The sequence below is a fragment of the Lasioglossum baleicum genome, chromosome 17 (assembly GCF_051020765.1).
Source record: "Lasioglossum baleicum chromosome 17, iyLasBale1, whole genome shotgun sequence".
In the NCBI taxonomy this organism is placed as follows: domain Eukaryota; kingdom Metazoa; phylum Arthropoda; class Insecta; order Hymenoptera; family Halictidae; genus Lasioglossum; species Lasioglossum baleicum.
Window position 1 is genome coordinate 9478794 of NC_134945.1, and position 18814 is coordinate 9497607.

At 37.1% G+C, this 18814-nt stretch overlaps 1 protein-coding gene across 12 annotated transcripts in view; it reads right to left on the bottom strand.

Annotated features, from left to right (window-relative positions):
- Positions 1-18814, bottom strand: part of LOC143217586 (dystrophin, isoforms A/C/F/G/H) — a 1095306-nt gene that overhangs the window by 879394 nt on the left and 197098 nt on the right. For all 12 annotated transcript variants that reach the window (XM_076442046.1, XM_076442049.1, XM_076442042.1 and 9 more), the window contains one exon: positions 16019-16230. In XM_076442046.1, coding sequence (XP_076298161.1) covers positions 16019-16230 — 212 coding nt within the window. The remainder of the gene's footprint in view (positions 1-16018; positions 16231-18814) is intronic.

The window sequence follows — 18814 nt, forward strand, 5'->3', positions numbered from 1 at the left end:
GGGTGTAGAGGGAAATGGAAGGAACACAATTTTTAATTTTGGGACTTTGTTTAGACTAGTTAGGAGGTAAACATACTAAAAAAGTCCCTACTCCTAGGAGGGCACGTAGAAGGTCCCCTTTTTCGGTTTTCCGCTTATATCTAGGAAACTATGTGTCCTAGCGATAAGACTATTCTATACAAAATTAAAGCTGACAATATGTGCCATAAGATTGACTCTATTCAGTCTTTCTCTATCTCGAATAGTTTCCGAGATATCCGCGCTCAAAGTTCACTAATTGTGCTGAAGAGTTCTTTTTCACAATTAGTGAACTTTGAGCGCGGATATCTCGGAAACTATGCGTCCTAGCGATAAGACTATTCTATACAAAATTAAAGCTGACAATATGTGCCATAAGATTGACTCTATTCAGTTTTTCTCTATCTCGAATAGTTTCCGAGATATCCGCGCTCAAAGTTCACTAATTGTGCTGAAGAGTTCTTTTTCACAGTTAGTGAACTTTGAGCGCGGATATCTCGGAAACTATGCGTCCTAGCGATAAGACCATTCTATACAAAATTAAAGCTGACAATATGTGCCATAAGATTGACTCTATTCAGTCTTTCTCTATCCCGAATAGTTTCCGAGATATCCGCGCTCAAAGTTCACTAATTGTGCTGAAGAGTTCTTTTTCACAGTTAGTGAACTTTGAGCGCGGATATCTCGGAAACTATGCGTCCTAGCGATAAGACCATTCTATACAAAATTAAAGCTGACAATATGTGCCATAAGATTGACTCTATTCAGTTTTTCTCTATCCCGAATAGTTTCCGAGATATCCGCGCTCAAAGTTCACTAATTGTGCTGAAGAGTTCTTTTTCACAATTAGTGAACTTTGAGCGCGGATATCTCGGAAACTATGCGTCCTAGCGATAAGACCATTCTATACAAAATTAAAGCTGACAATATGTGCCATAAGATTGACTCTATTCAGTTTTTCTCTATCTCGAATAGTTTCCGAGATATCCGCGCTCAAAGTTCACTAATTGTGCTGAAGAGTTCTTTTTCACAATTAGTGAACTTTGAGCGCGGATATCTCGGAAACTATGCGTCCTAGCGATAAGACCATTCTACACAAAATTAAAGCTGACAATATGTGCCATAAGATTGATGTTATTCAGTTCTTCGCTATCTCGCATAGTTTCCGAGATATCCGCGCTCAAAGATCTCTAATTGTGAAAAAGAACTTTTCGCCTCACGTCTTTTGCCTTATTTGACTAGCTAACTCTTCAGCACAATTAGTGAACTTGGAGCGCGAATATCTCGGGAACTATGCGAAATAGCAAAAAACTAGATCGAATCAATCTTGTGGCACATTTCGTCAGCATTAATTTTGTATGGAATGGTCTTATTGCGAGGACGCATAGCTTCCGAGATATAAACGGAAAACCGAGAAAGGGGACCTTCTATGTGCCCCCCTGTACCCTGCTCACCTCCAAGGAGTGGGGACTTTTAGTATGTTTACCTCCTAACTAGTCCAAACAAAGACCCAAAGTTAAAAATTGTGTTCCTTCCATTTCTCTCTACAACTTTTCGTTGACTGGACTATCTAGTGATGTTTCCTTGTTTTCTTTTTAAAAGATACAGTGTCCTGTTTGCGTTGCCGTTATCAAAAAAATGTTCGTACAAAAGTTGTTTGGTATGACGGGCTATATTACGTAGTATTAATTGTTTTCTTGTGGGTGGAGTAGTGGGGGAGATCTGAAGATCAATCTATTTTTCTTAAATGGAATACTATATCTTTTTCTGGAAGATAACAGCAGGTACTGAGACAAATCCAAAGAGGTGCTACATGACATTATTTATTTATCATATGGTATTATTCAGCAATTTATGCTGATGTTTAATTTTTTATACTGAAGGGGTTGAAGGTCATTGATCATTTTTATGTAGAAAAATAATTATCTGGTTTTCAAAAAAAAAGAAAAATAGTTCAATATTCGAATGTATTTTTAATGCTGTACAAGATGCAATTTGAAAAGTATACGTTTGTCACATCCAAAATAGAAATAACTTTGAAAAAACTAAGAAAATCAGTAAAAACATGATTTTCAGACGAACCTTCTGTACATCATGAAAAACCAATGATTTGAGAAAAGGGAGTTTCGTTAAGCAATTATCACATAAGATATTGTACATATATTGTAAACGTTGACTGCGCTCGATGCTGTTTTGTTATACGAATTACAAGAGCGTATTCGCTGAAGTAGAGATTTACTTTTACTGCAGCATCCGCACGAATAAACCAATTGGCTTGATAATTTTCCACAAATTGCATGTTTATGCTTTCGACAGGTATTGAACAACAAATCCGAAATGGTTAGTTAAACCTCTTTTGGTAGTTGTAGTGTTCATAATTTCCGTTTATTTCGAGTGTTGTTGTATTCTGTTTGATAACGAATTTATAATAATAATCCTGAATAAATTTGGGATCATCCCTTAGATGGAAACTTTGAAGTTGTTCTTTAAGGGAACGGTTGAATGAGACCTCTATAGTTCCTTTGAGACTTTTGTTCTTCGCGATGAGTACTACAGGATGCAATGGAAAAAATGTTCGATTAATAAATGTCACCCTATCTATCAAAGGAGCCGCGACACAGGCAGTCTTAAGGCTGTGAACAGCATTAAAAGATCAATTCAGAATATCAGGGACCGTAAAGAACCGCGACAACTATTGGCATGTCCGATATTAAATTCTTCGGTAACATCCAGCGTAGTTACTTTTCTCCTTCCCGGTCTCTTGCTTTTACATTAGTCGGTCTCTTTCTTTCCGGCGAGCTGTGGAAAGCCTTCGCATTCCGAGCATACTTCCCGCGAAGTTTAACAACTACTCTTCGGCCATCGGCCGCCTTCCATCCAGCGTTCCGTTGTGTTGCTCTCTGTGCTCCTCAAGTCGTTCGTGAAAAAAAAGAAAACCGAGAGGAAAAATTCATTGTCTTCGTCTGGCTTTACCTCCGCGAAAAACGTTCCCGTGGCGCAGGAGAAATAAAAACGAATTCTAAAGAAAACAGCGAATTTAATATGGAGAAAAGTACGGGTACCGTGTCGCGCTGCATTCTTGAAGTGCTGAGGACGCGTGTCGGACGTCGAATACGAAAACGTTTCGCTGCAGCAGTCGACAAGAATCTAATAAGCTGGATACCACGACCGGCTCAAAGGAAAATGGAGTACGAAATAGTTCGTGAGTGCCCGGAGACACGGGGACGAGACTTTTCATGTAACGCCGAACCGAGGCAGACTACGCTCTAAAAAAGGTGACGCTCGATTGAGACGGAACAGACAAGGTCCTGCTGCTGCAACAGGAACCAACGCACACTGGACTGGAATCGGAACACAACGCCGACTAAATTCAAATTTTCTAATTCTTTCAAAATGTATGAAATTTTTTATAAAGATCCTTAACACGTTCCGATTTTGAGCACACTTTTACGATTTTACGGTTAAATAAACTTGCTTTTGGCTTATGCCTTAGAATTTTTCAATAATGTAATAGTGTAATACCATAATTATGAAGAAAAGAGTGTAGAGTTTGTAATATGCATTGTACACAACAAAGCAATAAATTGAATTTTTAAGGAATTATTTTGACAAAGACATACGGTTCGTTTTTCAATGAGAATTCCAGTCGGCCTGAACGGAAAGTTCAGCGTGGGGCGTATGCTCCCTTATAAATGTTAAATGTACTTATACAGGGTGTCCCAAAATTCGTGAAAATCCCGAAAGGGGTTGGTTCCCGAGACCATTTCAAGCGACATTTTCCTTTGCAAAAATGTTATCCGCGGCTTTGTTTAGGAGTTATTAACAAAAAACACGGACCAATCAGAGCGCGACCTAGACGCGAGTTGCGACAGTCGGCCCGGCGCGCCAACTGTCTATTGGCCGACTGTCGCAACTCGCGTCTAGGTCGCGCTCTGATTGGTCCGTGTTTTTTGTTAATAACTCCTAAACAAAGCCGCGGATAACATTTTTGCAAAGGAAAATGTCGCTTGAAATGGTCTCAGGAACCAACCCCTTTCGGGATTTTCACGAATTTTGGGACGCCCTGTATATTATGTTACAGTATGCATCAATTTTGCTACAAGTCACTACAAATTCGTTGAGAAAACTTTCAAGTCGGAAAGGATGCTCTAGAATTAGAACGATTTCTTCTAAACTTGACACACATACTTTGATGCGCGATAGTTAACATAGCATTTGAATAGTACTTGGAGTGCGTGCATATGTATAATATTTTTGCCTAAACACTTCTCTTTTGCCTAAACGGAAGTTATAGCAATATATGTGCTTGTGTAACAGTGCAAGGTCATTTCATTTCTTCGAACCCGCTCAGTGCACCTTTCAAAGCCATCTTGTGAAAATTTGTTTCTCATGAACTCAAGAACAAAATGTCATTTAGAAAATTACTACTAAAAGAATCATTTTAAATTGAAACATCCCTTATAAGGGTACTATATTTTAAAGGTAGTTTCTCACCCTAACAAGAAAATACTAGAATCGCAATCCGCGACCCCAAAAACTCTTAAAACTGTCGTGTTTATAAGTAAAGATGTATTATTAAGAGATTTATGAATTGAATCTGACGCGAAACGACGTACAGTGAGCCAGAATAATAAAATAGGTGGATAAAATTCATATCTCCCTTAATTATGCCGTATTTATTACAAAGAGGACGGTTTTAGGGGTTCTTTAACTCGTTGAATCTGATTTTGATATTACTTTTTTACTAGAATAAAAAACTATCTTTATCAAACTGTCTTTCGTGAGTGTTTCACCTTGTAAAAACATTTTTTAAAAATTGAAGTAATTGATAAACACTGTTCTGTTGTGTTGTCGACTTATTAAAATTATTAGGCGAGGAAATATATTTTTATTGGACCCCTGTTTCTCAGAATGAATGAGGATAATGTTTAGAATCCATTGTCGATTTGAATCAAAATTCGCTTAGTAATATTTAGACACCGGATTTTCTACATTTATAATAAAAATGAGTCGGTAAAACTTAAAGCAGCAAAAACGTTAGAGAAATATAAAAATATGGTGACATTATTCTCAGACAATTAAAATTATAGATAGACTGCGGATGTTTATGGAATTTTTAATTTTTGCAGGCAAATTTCAAAAAACTGGGAGTAAATAGAATCTTATTTTCGGTGGTGGTAGCCTTTACAGATCTGAAATAACGAAAAATCGTAATAAATTTTATAGAATTTTTTATATTCTAGCATTTTCTGAGCATTTTTAGAAGCAATAAATACATAAAGATCTGCAGTCTAATAATTAGACTAATAATTAGATAATTAGAAAATAAAAAATATTTGCATTGATTACAGGACACAGGAGCCAAATAAAAATTGTATTCTTCTTTTAATTATCCGATTGAGCTGAAACTAATACGTTGATGTCCTTAAATATTTTTCACATGTCCACTGCTTTAAGTTGTACGTGTCCATTTTTGTCAAATGCATAAAATCCGCAGTCTACACTAATTATAAATGATGTAGAAACATTTTATTTTGCATAAAGATTCGCTCTCTGGTAATATAACCTGATACTGGAACACGTAATGGATCGACCGATGTGCAACTCTTCGGGCGAACGTATGTTTATTTATCGTCTGCTCGAAGACATACAGCATACAAGGTACGTTGCACGTGATCACGTCACAGACGAGAATAAACAACTTAGTAGGCCTAACTTTAAGACATTTCAGGACATGATATTTGGGGGTTCGGTCCGCCTACTTCACGATTCTGGCCAACCGTACGTCGTCCACGCGTCGAGCACCTGGAAGGAAAATCCACCTGGAAAACCCTCGACTGGAAGAACATAATTTCCGGCGAAGGTCCTCTAAATTTCAGGAGATCGTGAATCTTGAATTTGAAGCTGCAAAGGAAGGATCTCAACTCTTCGATTTCAATTTCAACAAAGTTTCACGAGACTGCAGTGCGCAACAGAATTGTAGGATATTTTACATGTTTATATATTTCGTGTAATTCAAAGACGAAAATATACTTTATACGGGGCCAGTCGCGAACATCAAACAACAAAGTCTCCATGCACACTCTAAAACCGCAAAACTTTTTTTAAAATGAGATATTGTGAGAATCGTGATATGTGTACATGTTTGGTTTAACTCAACTATTTGGGCCGATGGGCCCGTCTCAAAATGCTAATAATAATTATTTAATATGTAACTTTTAATACTACATCTGTTTTTGAATTTAGATGAAACTTCGAATTCGATAGAGATGAATAGACTGCGGATCTTTATGCATTTAAAGCAAAATTGAGAAGATGAAAAAATCAAAATTACTGAATCATTTTAAAAATTAAAGTTGTCAATATATGATTTCTCCTCTATTAAAATCATTAAGGGAAGAAATAACGTTCAATTTAATCTCTATTTCTTGCAATCGATGCAGACAATTTTTATTTTGCATAAAGATCCGTAGTCTAGAGATGAATATTAAATATAATCGAATCGAATCGTTGCTTTTTTAAATTACAGTTTGAAGGTCTACTTACGAGTTAAAATCACAAATGTCAGTAGCTTACATTGAAAGCTAACGCGAAAAATCAATATAAAACCGTTTGGAATTTAATAACTTCTTGAATAGTATATTTAACATTTAATCGTTCTTGCAACAACAAAATTTAGAAGTTCCAATTCAGGAAGCTAACGTTAACAAACGAAATAGAACCATCAGATATTTAATGATTTCTTGAAGAGTAAATTTAAGATCTGATCGTTCACAGAACAGAATATTTTCAGTGGAAAATGTTGCGACTGGATTCTTGGCTTTCTGGACGATGAAATTTGTCGTGTTCTGCTGAGAAGAATCGGGAAAGTAAGCACGACGAAACAATAGCCTGTGGCAGTTATTTGCGTTTAATCTCTAAACTGTGAATACTTAAAAGTGAACAAATATTTTCGTATAGTTTCCGTGTGTTGGCTCGTGCTCTACGTCAACAAGTACAGTGTTTCCAAGTCTCCTTGAGAAGGTAACCGAGTCGACAGGATCACATCTACAGGTAGCACGTACGTATCACGGGGCGAGGCGAAATAGAATTTCATTGGCAACTCGATTCCTGCTCCGGTCTCGTTACCTTGGTGCCTCTCATCGCGTTATGCAAACAGCACAATACTTGTCAGCGAGACAGCGTAGCCGGAAGTGGAAGGAGAGAGATAGCTGTTATGACGTCGGGCTCGCTCGAGTCTGTCTGTTGACTCGGCAAATAGGAAAACCGTAGCCCGGTAGGATCGGCACAATAGGCTAGATGACAATAAAAGTTACCCGAGGAAAATGATCACGGATTTTTATCCGGGCAGCGTGACGGAAAGTAATGTAAGATAATAGCCTACTAACTAGACTATGCGCTATTTTAAAAGGTGTGGGCGGCAAATGATACGCTGATCGACGGTGAAGCCGTCCGCAAAGGTGCGATTCATTAAGAGGATATCTCAGTACTCTACACTCCGAGCGTCACTGGAAGAGTGACCGCTCAGGTAAACTCTAGTCTTAAGGGGCTAGTATAGGCTCGATTTGTAACTAGAAAATACCTAGAATCTTACTAGATTTTGGGTCGAAAATATGGGTTTCGTACTGAACGTTGTTTGACCTTATTAGAACAAATTGTGGGCTGGGTGAGGGCTCATTCGAAAGAGGAAGGTTAGACGCAGCGCGCTTTTCTCACGAGGTTAACGAGATTATGTTAATAACTAATAATATGGGGGCGCAAAGTAGAGAAAAAATCTAGGGAAAAAACCCGCAGATTTCAATGCATTTTCTGTCTCTAAAAGACTGTTTTGGCTTATGAGATGAGAAAAGCGCGCTGCGTTGAACCTTCCTCTTTAGAATGAGCCCTCACCCAGCTCTGCTTGACCGTAGCACGGAGAAATAGTAGTAAAAATGAAATCCACGCTCGTATCGATAAAGTATCGATATCGAATTTCTGCGAATTTCGGGCACGCTCCGAGAGTCTTTTCGGGTTAGGGTAAGAAGATTTCGGTTTGGCCAAGGGACGAATGAAGATCGGAGCAGCACGGAGGCAGAGAAACGGGCGTGTAACTCGATAAAATTGACCGAGTTATACGGCTACATGAGCAGTTCGGCTAACCCCGACGTCGCGCCGTGCCGCGCCGTTTCTGCGCTGTCCACCGGCGTCACACAAATCTAATTCCTGTCCCTGATAACCGAACTCGTGCCGACCGTCGCAGAATATTCTGTCAGGCTTACGTTTCCTGGAACTCTCCGCGACATATACAGGGTGTCCCAAAATTCGTGAAAATCCCGAGAGGGGGTGGTTCCTGAGACCATTTCAAGAGATATTTTCCTTTGCAAAAATGTTATCCGCGGCTTTGTTTAGGAGTTATTAACGAAAAACACGGACCAATCAGAGCGCGACCTAGAAGCGAGTTGCCACAGTCGGCCAATAGACAGTTTGCGCTAGGTCGCGCTCTGATTGGTCCGTGTTTTTCGTTAATAACTCCTAAACAAAGCCGCGGATAACATTTTTGCAAAGGAAAATATCGCTTGAAATGGTCTCAGGAACCAACCCCTTTCGGGATTTTCACGAATTTTGGGACACCCTGTATAATAAACCTGTAACTATAGAGTGTAACACAGAATTTTTTGATCGAAACGTTTTATAAGAGTCGTTAAAACGATAAAATCGGTCGTTTCATATGCAACAACCTAACATGTTATTATTTTGCAGAGATCTCTAGCTCACCTCCATTTCTTTAACCTGAGACTGAGATTTTTGCCTGAGATCCTGAGGTAAACATAATTGATTTGTATTTTCAAGATCAGTTTCAAAAGAGAGCATACACTCGCTATTTCAATTTCTCGAGCTTCGAAGCAAAAGCAAAAAGCGAGGGTCACCCACGCGACGTCATTTTGCGCTTTCCAATTTAAAATATTCCCATTTAACGTACTTTAAACCACAATAAAAGCAAATACAAATGATTAAAAACTTAAAACGTTATTCATCTTTTAAGTGTGAAAGTGACTTATGGCTCAACCTGTACAAAGAGACGTGAACCTGACAGATCTACAAACTTATTTCTCCCAAAAACAAGATATCAAACAAACAATGCTACATATTCCTTTTCTCCACTTGTTTCTGCATGTACAATTCAGAATGGTTTTTGTGTACCATGATTTCGGAGACGTGGTATACATACACTGGTGGTCAAAATGATAGAACACCTCAAGGTTTTTAGCAATGAACATTCATTTGTACATTTATACACGTAGAAAGTGAATATACAACAAAATAAGGTACTAACTTGTCTATAATATACGAAAAATTAAATAACTCGTTCAATCCATTTATTGTTTCTACAAAAATTGACATTTAGCGTGGGCAAAATGATAAGGCACTTTGACTATATTGAATATGAAAATTACACAATTTTTGGCAGTTTTAGTAATGCGTGGACTGCCCTTTACATTGTACTACTTCAATCATTCTTCTTGGTAAACTTCTATATAGATTTTTTATATCATTTTGATCAGAGTTGGGCAGGAATTAATTACATGAGTAATTAATTACATCTTCAATTACAATTACATGTAATTGTAATTGCAATTCCAATTACAATTACATGTAATTGTAATTGTATTTCTGCAATTCCAATTCCAATGACATGTAATTGTAACTGTAATTGTTAGTAGCAGTTACAAGTAATTGTGGCTGGTAGCTGCAATTACTTGTAAGTCTTGTAACTGCTACTAACAATTACAGTTACAATTACATGTAATTGGAATTGGAATTGCAATTACTTTCGCTCAACCAGTAATTGTAATTGCGGACCACAATTACAATTACAGTGATTCGTCAAGTAATTGCAATTCCAATTACAATTACATGTAATTGTAATTGTATTTCTGCAATTCCAAATTACAGTAATTGGCAAGTAATTGTAACTGTAATTGAAATTACATTTTGCCCAACTCTGATTTTGATGTATGCTTTCCCAAGCTTCTGAAATCGCTGATTTCAATTCGGATACTGTACTGTACTGCTTTCCACCTTCGTATAATAATCTTGACAGTCTTCCGCAAACGTTCTCGATAATGTTTAGGTCAGGAGATGTTGCAGGCCAATTCCGAACCTTTATATTCTCCGCTTGAAAATAATTTTTTACTATGCGAGCAGTATGCACAGTCTGCATTATCTTGCAGAAATATATATATTTTCTGACAGCAATTCTGCGAGCATATGTTCCAATTTGCTCTTTAATTAAATTTAAGTAGCCAGCACTATTCATACGGTCTTCAATAAATTTTATTTCCATTTTCAGTCTATAGCCAGTTCCTCCCCATATCATTGCTGTACCGGCACCACATTGTCGACGACTCAAAACCCTTTGTTCCTTTCTTAAATCATTTTATGAACCATCCAAATTTAGTTTCTTTTCGTCCGTGATTGTAATTCGTTTCCACTGAGATTTCACGGCGTGTGTGTTCAACGGTGCCTTATAATTTCGTCCACCAATGTATATCCTTTGATCATTTCACGATACGTCCGACCGTTTCCAGTTAAACGAAACACCCCGTAGGATTCTTGTTTCAAGGGAATATTCCAAGAATTTAGGGGTTTCGTTACGAAGCCCCTGCAACAGACACTTTGTGTACGTCGCGTCGGTTGCCGTTGGCAGCATCGCATAGCTCCGAAAGCATCCGTCAGACTTGCTCGTCACGAATACTTTTGTCGACGGCGAAACCGTCGTCCGAACTATCAGGGTATTCTGCACGCAAGATGGCGACCTTTAAAGTGCTCGAAGCAACAGGCTGTATCGTTGGAAAAAAAAGGGGTTGACCGGGCCTGTGTGGCGGGGTCGATACGATAACGCGCGACGAATAATGATTGCCATTAAGGGGGTAGTATACCCTCGATTTGTAACTAGAAAGGAACTAGAATCTTACTAGAACAATGGCTCGAAACATGGGTTTGCGCGCTGTCGGTTTTCGTCCTTATTTCAGAAAATTTTGGGCTGAGTGAGGGCTTATTCTAAAGAGGAAGGTTAAACACACTGCGCCCTGGTTACGAGGTTAACGAGATTATGTTTATAACTAATAATATGAGGGCCCAAAGTAGAGAAAAATCTAGGAAAAAAAACCAGCACATTTCAATGCATTTTTCTGTCTCCAAAAGACTTTATGACTTATGAGATGACCAGGGCGCAGCGCGTTGAACGCGCCTGGATTTTTTGACCTTATACGAGCATATTTTGAGCTGCACAAAGGTTCATTTGATAGAGGAGGGTTCATTACAGGGCGCCCATCTCGTCATATCAGTCAAAAAAGTCTCTTTGAGACAGAAAAATACATTGAAATCTGCGGTTATTTTTCTCGATTTTTTCTCTACTTTGGGCACTCATATTATTAGATATAAACATAATCTCGTTAAATCATGAGTTGAGCGCCCTGTATATAACCTTCCTCTACAGAATGAGTCCTCACCCAGCTCAAAATATGCTCAAATAACGACAAAAATATCCAGGCGCGCAGACCCACTTTTTCGATCGAAAATCTGGTAAGATTCTAGTTATTTGCTAGATATTTGCTATTTACTAGGATCTTACTAGATTTTGGGTCCGAAAAAGTGGGTCTGCGCGCTGTCGGTTTTTGTCCTTATTTGAGCAAAGTTTGGGCTGTGCGAGGGCTCATTCTAAAGAGGAAGGTTCAACGCGCTGCGCCCTGGTCATCTCATAAGTCATAAAGTCTTTTGGAGACAGAAAAATGCATTGAAATGTGCTGGTTTTTTTTCCTAGATTTTTTCTCTACTTTGGGCCCTCATATTATTAGTTATAAACATAATCTCGTTAACCTCGTAACCAGGGCGCAGTGTGTTTAACCTTCCTCTTTAGAATAAGCCCTCACTCAGCCCAAAATTTTCTGAAATAAGGACGAAAACCGACAGCGCGCAAACCCATGTTTCGAGCCATTTTTCTAGTAAGATTCTAGTTCCTTTCTAGTTACAAATCGAGGGTATACTACCCCCTTAAGTCGGCTCGAAAGGAGAATCCGGCGTTGAATTTAACGCGAGCGTGAAGCACGATGTAAAAGTTGGTCATCTTCGGACGGAGATGAGAACTAGGAACTGAAGCTGGTCCCGGGGTGGCAACGGAAATGGTAGTGGAGTTAGTTACGATAGTGAGGGACCCTGGACCGCCCCGGGGCACCTCGGCTAATTAAAGCTCATAAATTACGCGAACGTGGAGACAGACTGACGAGAATATGGCAACGTAACGGACGGACGTGCCCGAAGGCACGAGCAAAGCGCCCGCAAAGGCACTGAATGCTGACAAAAAATGCGTTGCATAACATTTTCGGCTGGAGTATTAAATATCCTGGACTGCACTCCTGGCCAAAATGACACACGAGTGCTATCTTTTATTTCTTGAAGACTATACAGGGTGTTCGCTAGGGTGAACCTTAGCTATCATTGGGTAAGAAATTATTTCTTGCGAAAGATAAAGCTAATCGGAAGACGTAGAACATTGACGTTTAAAATTGCGATAAATATGAAATTTTATATGAATGGGAATATAATATGAAGCAAAGACTTTTGATTATGACCAAACGTTCTTCTTGTACAGGAATATTTTTTTCAGTATAACAAATTAATGAAAAGTATTCGTACGCCCCTTATACCAGACGACTTGATTTTTTTTATAATCAATTAGAAGCATTCACCGATTTCGATGAAATTCTCAGCATGTGTGTAACTACTATAAATCTAGAAAAAATATGTATTTTAAATTTTCTCTTTAAGGGCCCAAATAAAATAAGTTTTAAAAAATGCCTTTTCTATTTTTGCATGTAACCTTGTAAATTATAATCTTTGGAAAATCTTTTTTGCATATCATTTCGTAAACCAGTGCTGCTAAGTGATTATAAAAAATCAGGTCGTTTGGTATAATTATAAAAAAGTTCGACGAATACTTTTTACACTGACATTGTATATCATACTTGACGTATTTTATTGAAAGTACCAATTCTTTTAGTTGTGTTCCTATATTAATTTAAAAAAGTAGTCAAATTAACATTCGACATAAATATGTTATATTTAATCGGAGCATAATAGTCTTAAATGGATGTGGCGAATATTACACCATATAGAGGCGAAGAAAAGAAAATAGAGGTATTGAGTTTAAATACTTTTCAATATACTATACAAAAGGCAACAATTCTTTCTGTAGTCTGATACAGTTTGCATGACAAATTGTTTTTCTTCATTTCGTAATAGAGAAGTACACCGTTAAATTCTTGCATAAATTTGATTCCTCGACCCGTTGTCGTGAAATACAATTTGCTGACAAAAATTCAAATCTCTTCATCCAAATGTTTAATTTCGAAGTTAAAATAAATCCCCGACTGTGCAAGGGTTTAAGTTCTTAATATCAATCAAATCACTAAAGTTATGTTGAATCGCGAATACTCCTGAGTCCGGAAACAGGGCACGGTAATTGGTTTAGACTTGAGGCCATCTCCTTTATGCTAATGAAGCGACGCATTTGTTGGTTCGGCGAACAGTACAGGGTGTAAAAAAATTGTACGTCGCGGCTACCATAGGATGATTCTACACCCTGGATTTCGTTGAAATTGAACTAAGGAAGATACCGCAAAATTGACATTGACCTTGAATCTTAAGGTCGGAAGGTCAACAATTTTTTTTTAAATTACATCGTATTTTACTCGTCGCGGTTGAGTTGCGATCCATCATTTCTTTCGCACTTTCGACCTTCGCGACGAGTAAAATACGATGAAATTAAAAAAAAATTGTTGTCCTCTTGACCTTAAAATTCAAGATCAAGGTCACTTTTGCGGCAACTTCCTTAGTTCAATATCAACCAAATCGAGGGTGTAGAATCATCCTACGATAGCCGCGACATATAATTTCTTTGGGTCCCATGGAGATCAACGACAACATTTCACCGACTCCAGATTTGACCGACAATAGCTTTGGCCGACAACGAATTTGATCCACAACGACTTGCGACACAGTATGATAATATTATATGATAATACTGTATGATAATACATACACTGTGGTCGTCTTAAGTTGTTGTGGATCAAATTCGTTGTCGATCAAATTCATTGTCGATCAAATTCATTGTCGGTTAAAGATGTTGTCGCCCAAAGCTATTGTCGGTGAAATCTGGAGTCGGCGAAAACCGTGTCGGAGAAATCTGTATCGGTGATTTCCGTGGGACCCAATTTCTTTACACCCCGTACACCAGATGGATAAGCAAAATTATTTAAATAAAAATAAATCTTTTAAAAATACCACGTTTTTAAAATGGACTAAAAAGTATAAAATAATTTTTCCTAGCCCCGTACAGATTCCTAACCACGTACAGATAATCCTGAAAATTTGTGATTGTGAATTTTTAACATCTACGCAAATACTTGTAAGATTTAAAACGAAAAACGTGGGGCGCAAGATAATAGTAAGGAGTGTAGAGAGTAGAAGCCGTTGAGAAATCTCACGCAACAGTTCATATCATTTGCGAAGCAATAAAATTTTTAGTAATTTAGGTGAACTATTCGTGCATCAATTATCTATTGCATGCGCCCCACGTTTTTCGTTTTAAATCTTACAAGTATTTGCGTAGATGTTAAAAATTCACAATCACGAATTTTCAGGATTATCTGTACGTGGTTAGGAATCTGTACGGGGCTAGGAAAAATTATTTTATACTTTTTAGTCCGTTTTAAAAACGTGGTATTTTTAAAAGATTTATTTTTATTTAAATAATTATTTTCTGCTTTTTAGTCTTGTGTGTGTGAAATTTTACAATCGATTTTGAACATTTTGATGAGATTATAACAGACATGTAGTAAATTTCAGACGGTATTGCGACGCGTCATATCGAAAACGAACGCCGTGGTAAAATGTCAAAGATAAAGGTTCGACCGAAAATCTCGGTGTAACTGTCCCTTCGATTGGTAAACAAACATTATAGTATAATAATACGTAGTAACATTGTAAAGACCGCACGGAGCTCAAACGCACACTGACACACACGGACATACACTGAGCTCCTTCGGTGCGAATCGGGTCAGTGGAGTGGGGATGAGTTAGAGAGGGAACTTTTTTTATATTATTTAAAGTTAAGGTATATTAATATTAATTAAATTTATATAATCAATATAATTTTAGAGAGGTTACACTATTTATGTAAATTTAATTATGAGGTTAATATTATTTTAGAGGGGTAATATAAATTAAAAAGGTATTAAATAAAAGGCTTAGTATTATAAATGGTATAATATTAAGGTTTTATTTTAAATATTTTGAAAATTATAGTAAACTAGGAAAGTTTATAGTAATTTCATACATATTCAGTGAAATTAAAAATGAGGGATTTTACTCGGTAAAAAATTACTTACAAAACTAATAACTTAATATATGTATTAAAAACACTAAATAAAAAATGAAGCTCTTTTTAAAATTGAAAATTAATTTTATATAAAAATTTTATTAAAAATGAATTTTTTTATATTATTTAAAGTTAAGGTATATTAATATTAATTAAATTTATATAATCAATATAATTTTAGAGGGGTTATACTATTTATGTAAATTTAATTATGAGGTTAATATTATTTTAAAGGGGTAATATAAATTAAAAAAGTATTGGGTAAAAAAGTGGAGTAGGGAGCGCTGTCGCGTGGCGTGGCGGTCGCTGAACGCGATGACGTAGGTTTCGCGGGGGGGGGGGGGGGTGAACAGGTAAATATTTAATTGTTATATCTCCGAAACGGATAGACTTTAAAAAAATTTTTTTTTTTGAATAATGCATTGTCATCCAGTTCTGAGCCATGTAACCGATTTCAAGTCTCTAGCTCATCAGGAAGTTAGTTTAAAATCAATTGCAAAATTTGCCACCGAACAAACAGACAAACAAACAAGAAAGCGAGCTAATAAAAACGTGGTAAAAAGCGAAAGGAGGAAGTCTTACCTGTAGCACCGATTTGTCAAAGCCGGCTACGGCAGCAGAAGGCGGAGAAGAAGGTTTAGGTGACGTCGAGGACGACGAGGTCGAATCTGATGGGCTAGTGGTGGTGGCGGGGGTCGAGGGCGTCGAGGTGGCAGGGGAAGGTGCCAACCCTCGAGGGCCCCCTGCAATTGTACCCGCGGCCCCCGGTGCTGCTCCTGCGCTTCTCTCGACTTCTGCAAACAAAAAGAACAAACTTTCATATAGATATGAAGATGATGTGTTCTATCACTTATATTCCTAAAACTGTTTTCTATCACGTGCCTGTCAAAGTTTATTCTATTAAACATCCGATTCTTGTCATTAGAATATGCGCATTGTATGTAGGTATTCATTGCATGACACACGAGATACATGCACGTTCATTTTTTTTTGTTTAATCATTCTAATGCGTTGGAAATAACACAACGACAGTACTTTTAAATTTTATGTTCTATGTTCTCTGTTTGATCCATTTCCTTTTTCCATAATTAAATTAACTTACTTATAACTTAATAAAGCTTACTTATAATTAAAATTATTCACACTCTGATTAATCAACTTGTTTCAGACACACTAATTCTACCGTAGATATATTCACACAATTAACCCCTTGCTGTACGATTTTATATTTGCGGTTACAATGATTAGAACTTCTTCATCCCCAATGATTTTACAGAAGAGAAAAAAGAATTTATATTTGTTGCATACCTACATTTCGTTTAATTAATAAATAGCACTTGAAACAAGGTTCGAAAGCATTTTTAAACTTTGTTTTAACATCACTGTATCCCCTTTCATATTTCAGCATGAAAGTACATGTTTGTTTAAAAATGGATAACTATAAAACTAAACAATATAATTTAATGCAATAAGAAGCATTTTAAAGCAGGGGCTTGTTAATCATTCTTTTCTTGTCCCGTAGCACATGAAACAAGGTTCGAAAGCATTTTTAACACTCAGAGACGGACTCGCCCCATTTTCGGGGCAAGTGTGTCCTAGTTGACACTGTGTAGAGTATCCCATCAAAATGATAATTTTCAAGCAAAATTATTGGGTTGGCAAATAAGTTCGTTCGGTTTTTGTGATTTATTCCACTCTAAAAAACCGAACGAACTTATTTGCCAACCCAATAGAATCCGATATGGTACTAATTCATCAGTAATAACTGTGGCAAGAGTTTGATACGAACTTTAAACCAAGAACATTAAGTATTTACATACAAGACTGAAAATACATCAGTTTAAAGTCCAACTTTGCAAAAACTAGGGCGGACTTACCCCACTCCACCTTATAACCATTTTTAGTCATTAGTCATAATGAAATTCTGATTGCGTATTTAGTAGAGGTGTGCGAGACGGTACGGGAATTCCCGAAAATGTTCGGGATCTCTGAGAATATTATAAAATGGTGGAAGAAAAATTCAGAAAGATATTATATATTATCAGTTGCTGCAAAACGTTACATCGCTATACCAAGTACAAAAACAACTAGCGAAAGGCTGTTTTCAACAACTGGAAATATTGTTACCATCAAAAGAACTAAGCTATTGGCAACAAATGTAAAAAAATTAATTTTTTTACACGAGAATTTAAAATAAAACTATGTATATACTATACCTTAGTTTTTAATTATAGAATGTACACGGCATTTTCATTTATTGTTTGCTGTAATTTGCATTACAATATGTAACTACAATTTTTTCCATATTGTCAACGGTAAGATGTCTTTTCTCGCTGAAGATTAATTTGTACACTGGAATTGTCCTTTCGAGATCACAGGACGTAATAAATATGTGTATATACGTGCATATGTGTATTTGTTCCAATATCTTCCATTAATTTCGTTTGGTCCTTCAGTAGTGGATGCATATATAGAGTTTGGTTAAGTTTTAACAACGTAAATTTCTGTCCAAGTCCCATAACTTTACCTACTTTCTATCAAAATAAGCATTTGCATAAACATCCGCTGTCCAGTTATAAATTATCAAGTAAAATGAAACTTGATGTTTTATTTAGATAAATCAAACACTATGGTCATATTCAAGATTCCGAAAATGTTCGGGAATCCCAAATATATTAGGGATTCCTGAATATTTTCGGGAATACCCGAACATTTTCGGGATTCCCGTACCGTCTCGCACACCTCTAGTATTTAGTCATTAGTTATGCCAATAATGACTAGAAAGTCAGTATTAAATATTCATCCTTAATAAAAATTTGGTCATTATTCATTAGTCATTACGCTCAAATACTTATGTAGTCATTACTCACAGTCATGCTCAAGTATTTACTTAGTCATTAATTATATTAGTCACTGTTGTAGAGCTTACGAAGTTATTAAATATCATAATTGTGATTACCGTTTGCCCAACTCTGACTTTGAGGCACGCCTCGACTGCTAAGGATTAAACATGGCAAGGAGATCGAAATTGAAAGGAAAATAAATGTCTGACCCAGTGGTGTCACGCTAGCCTGGGTTTCGATGCCAATCAGGTACAATCGATATCTAACGAACGACACTCGAAAGCCATCGAGAGGCCGCAATGCTTACGTGTGAATTACGCGTGATAAGCGTATTAAAACCCTTGGTGACCTACTTGGACGAGAAAGGGAAATGGTCGGTGGACCAGCATCGCGTCGGGGAAACTTGTAATTTTCCGGTCGGTCGACGACATTGTATTCCCTGTCTCTCTCGCGCGCGCCATTAGATAATAAAAATGAGAAAGGATGAAAAGGACGAAAACTCGGACTAGGGTGGCGGAATGGTTTCGCGGCACGT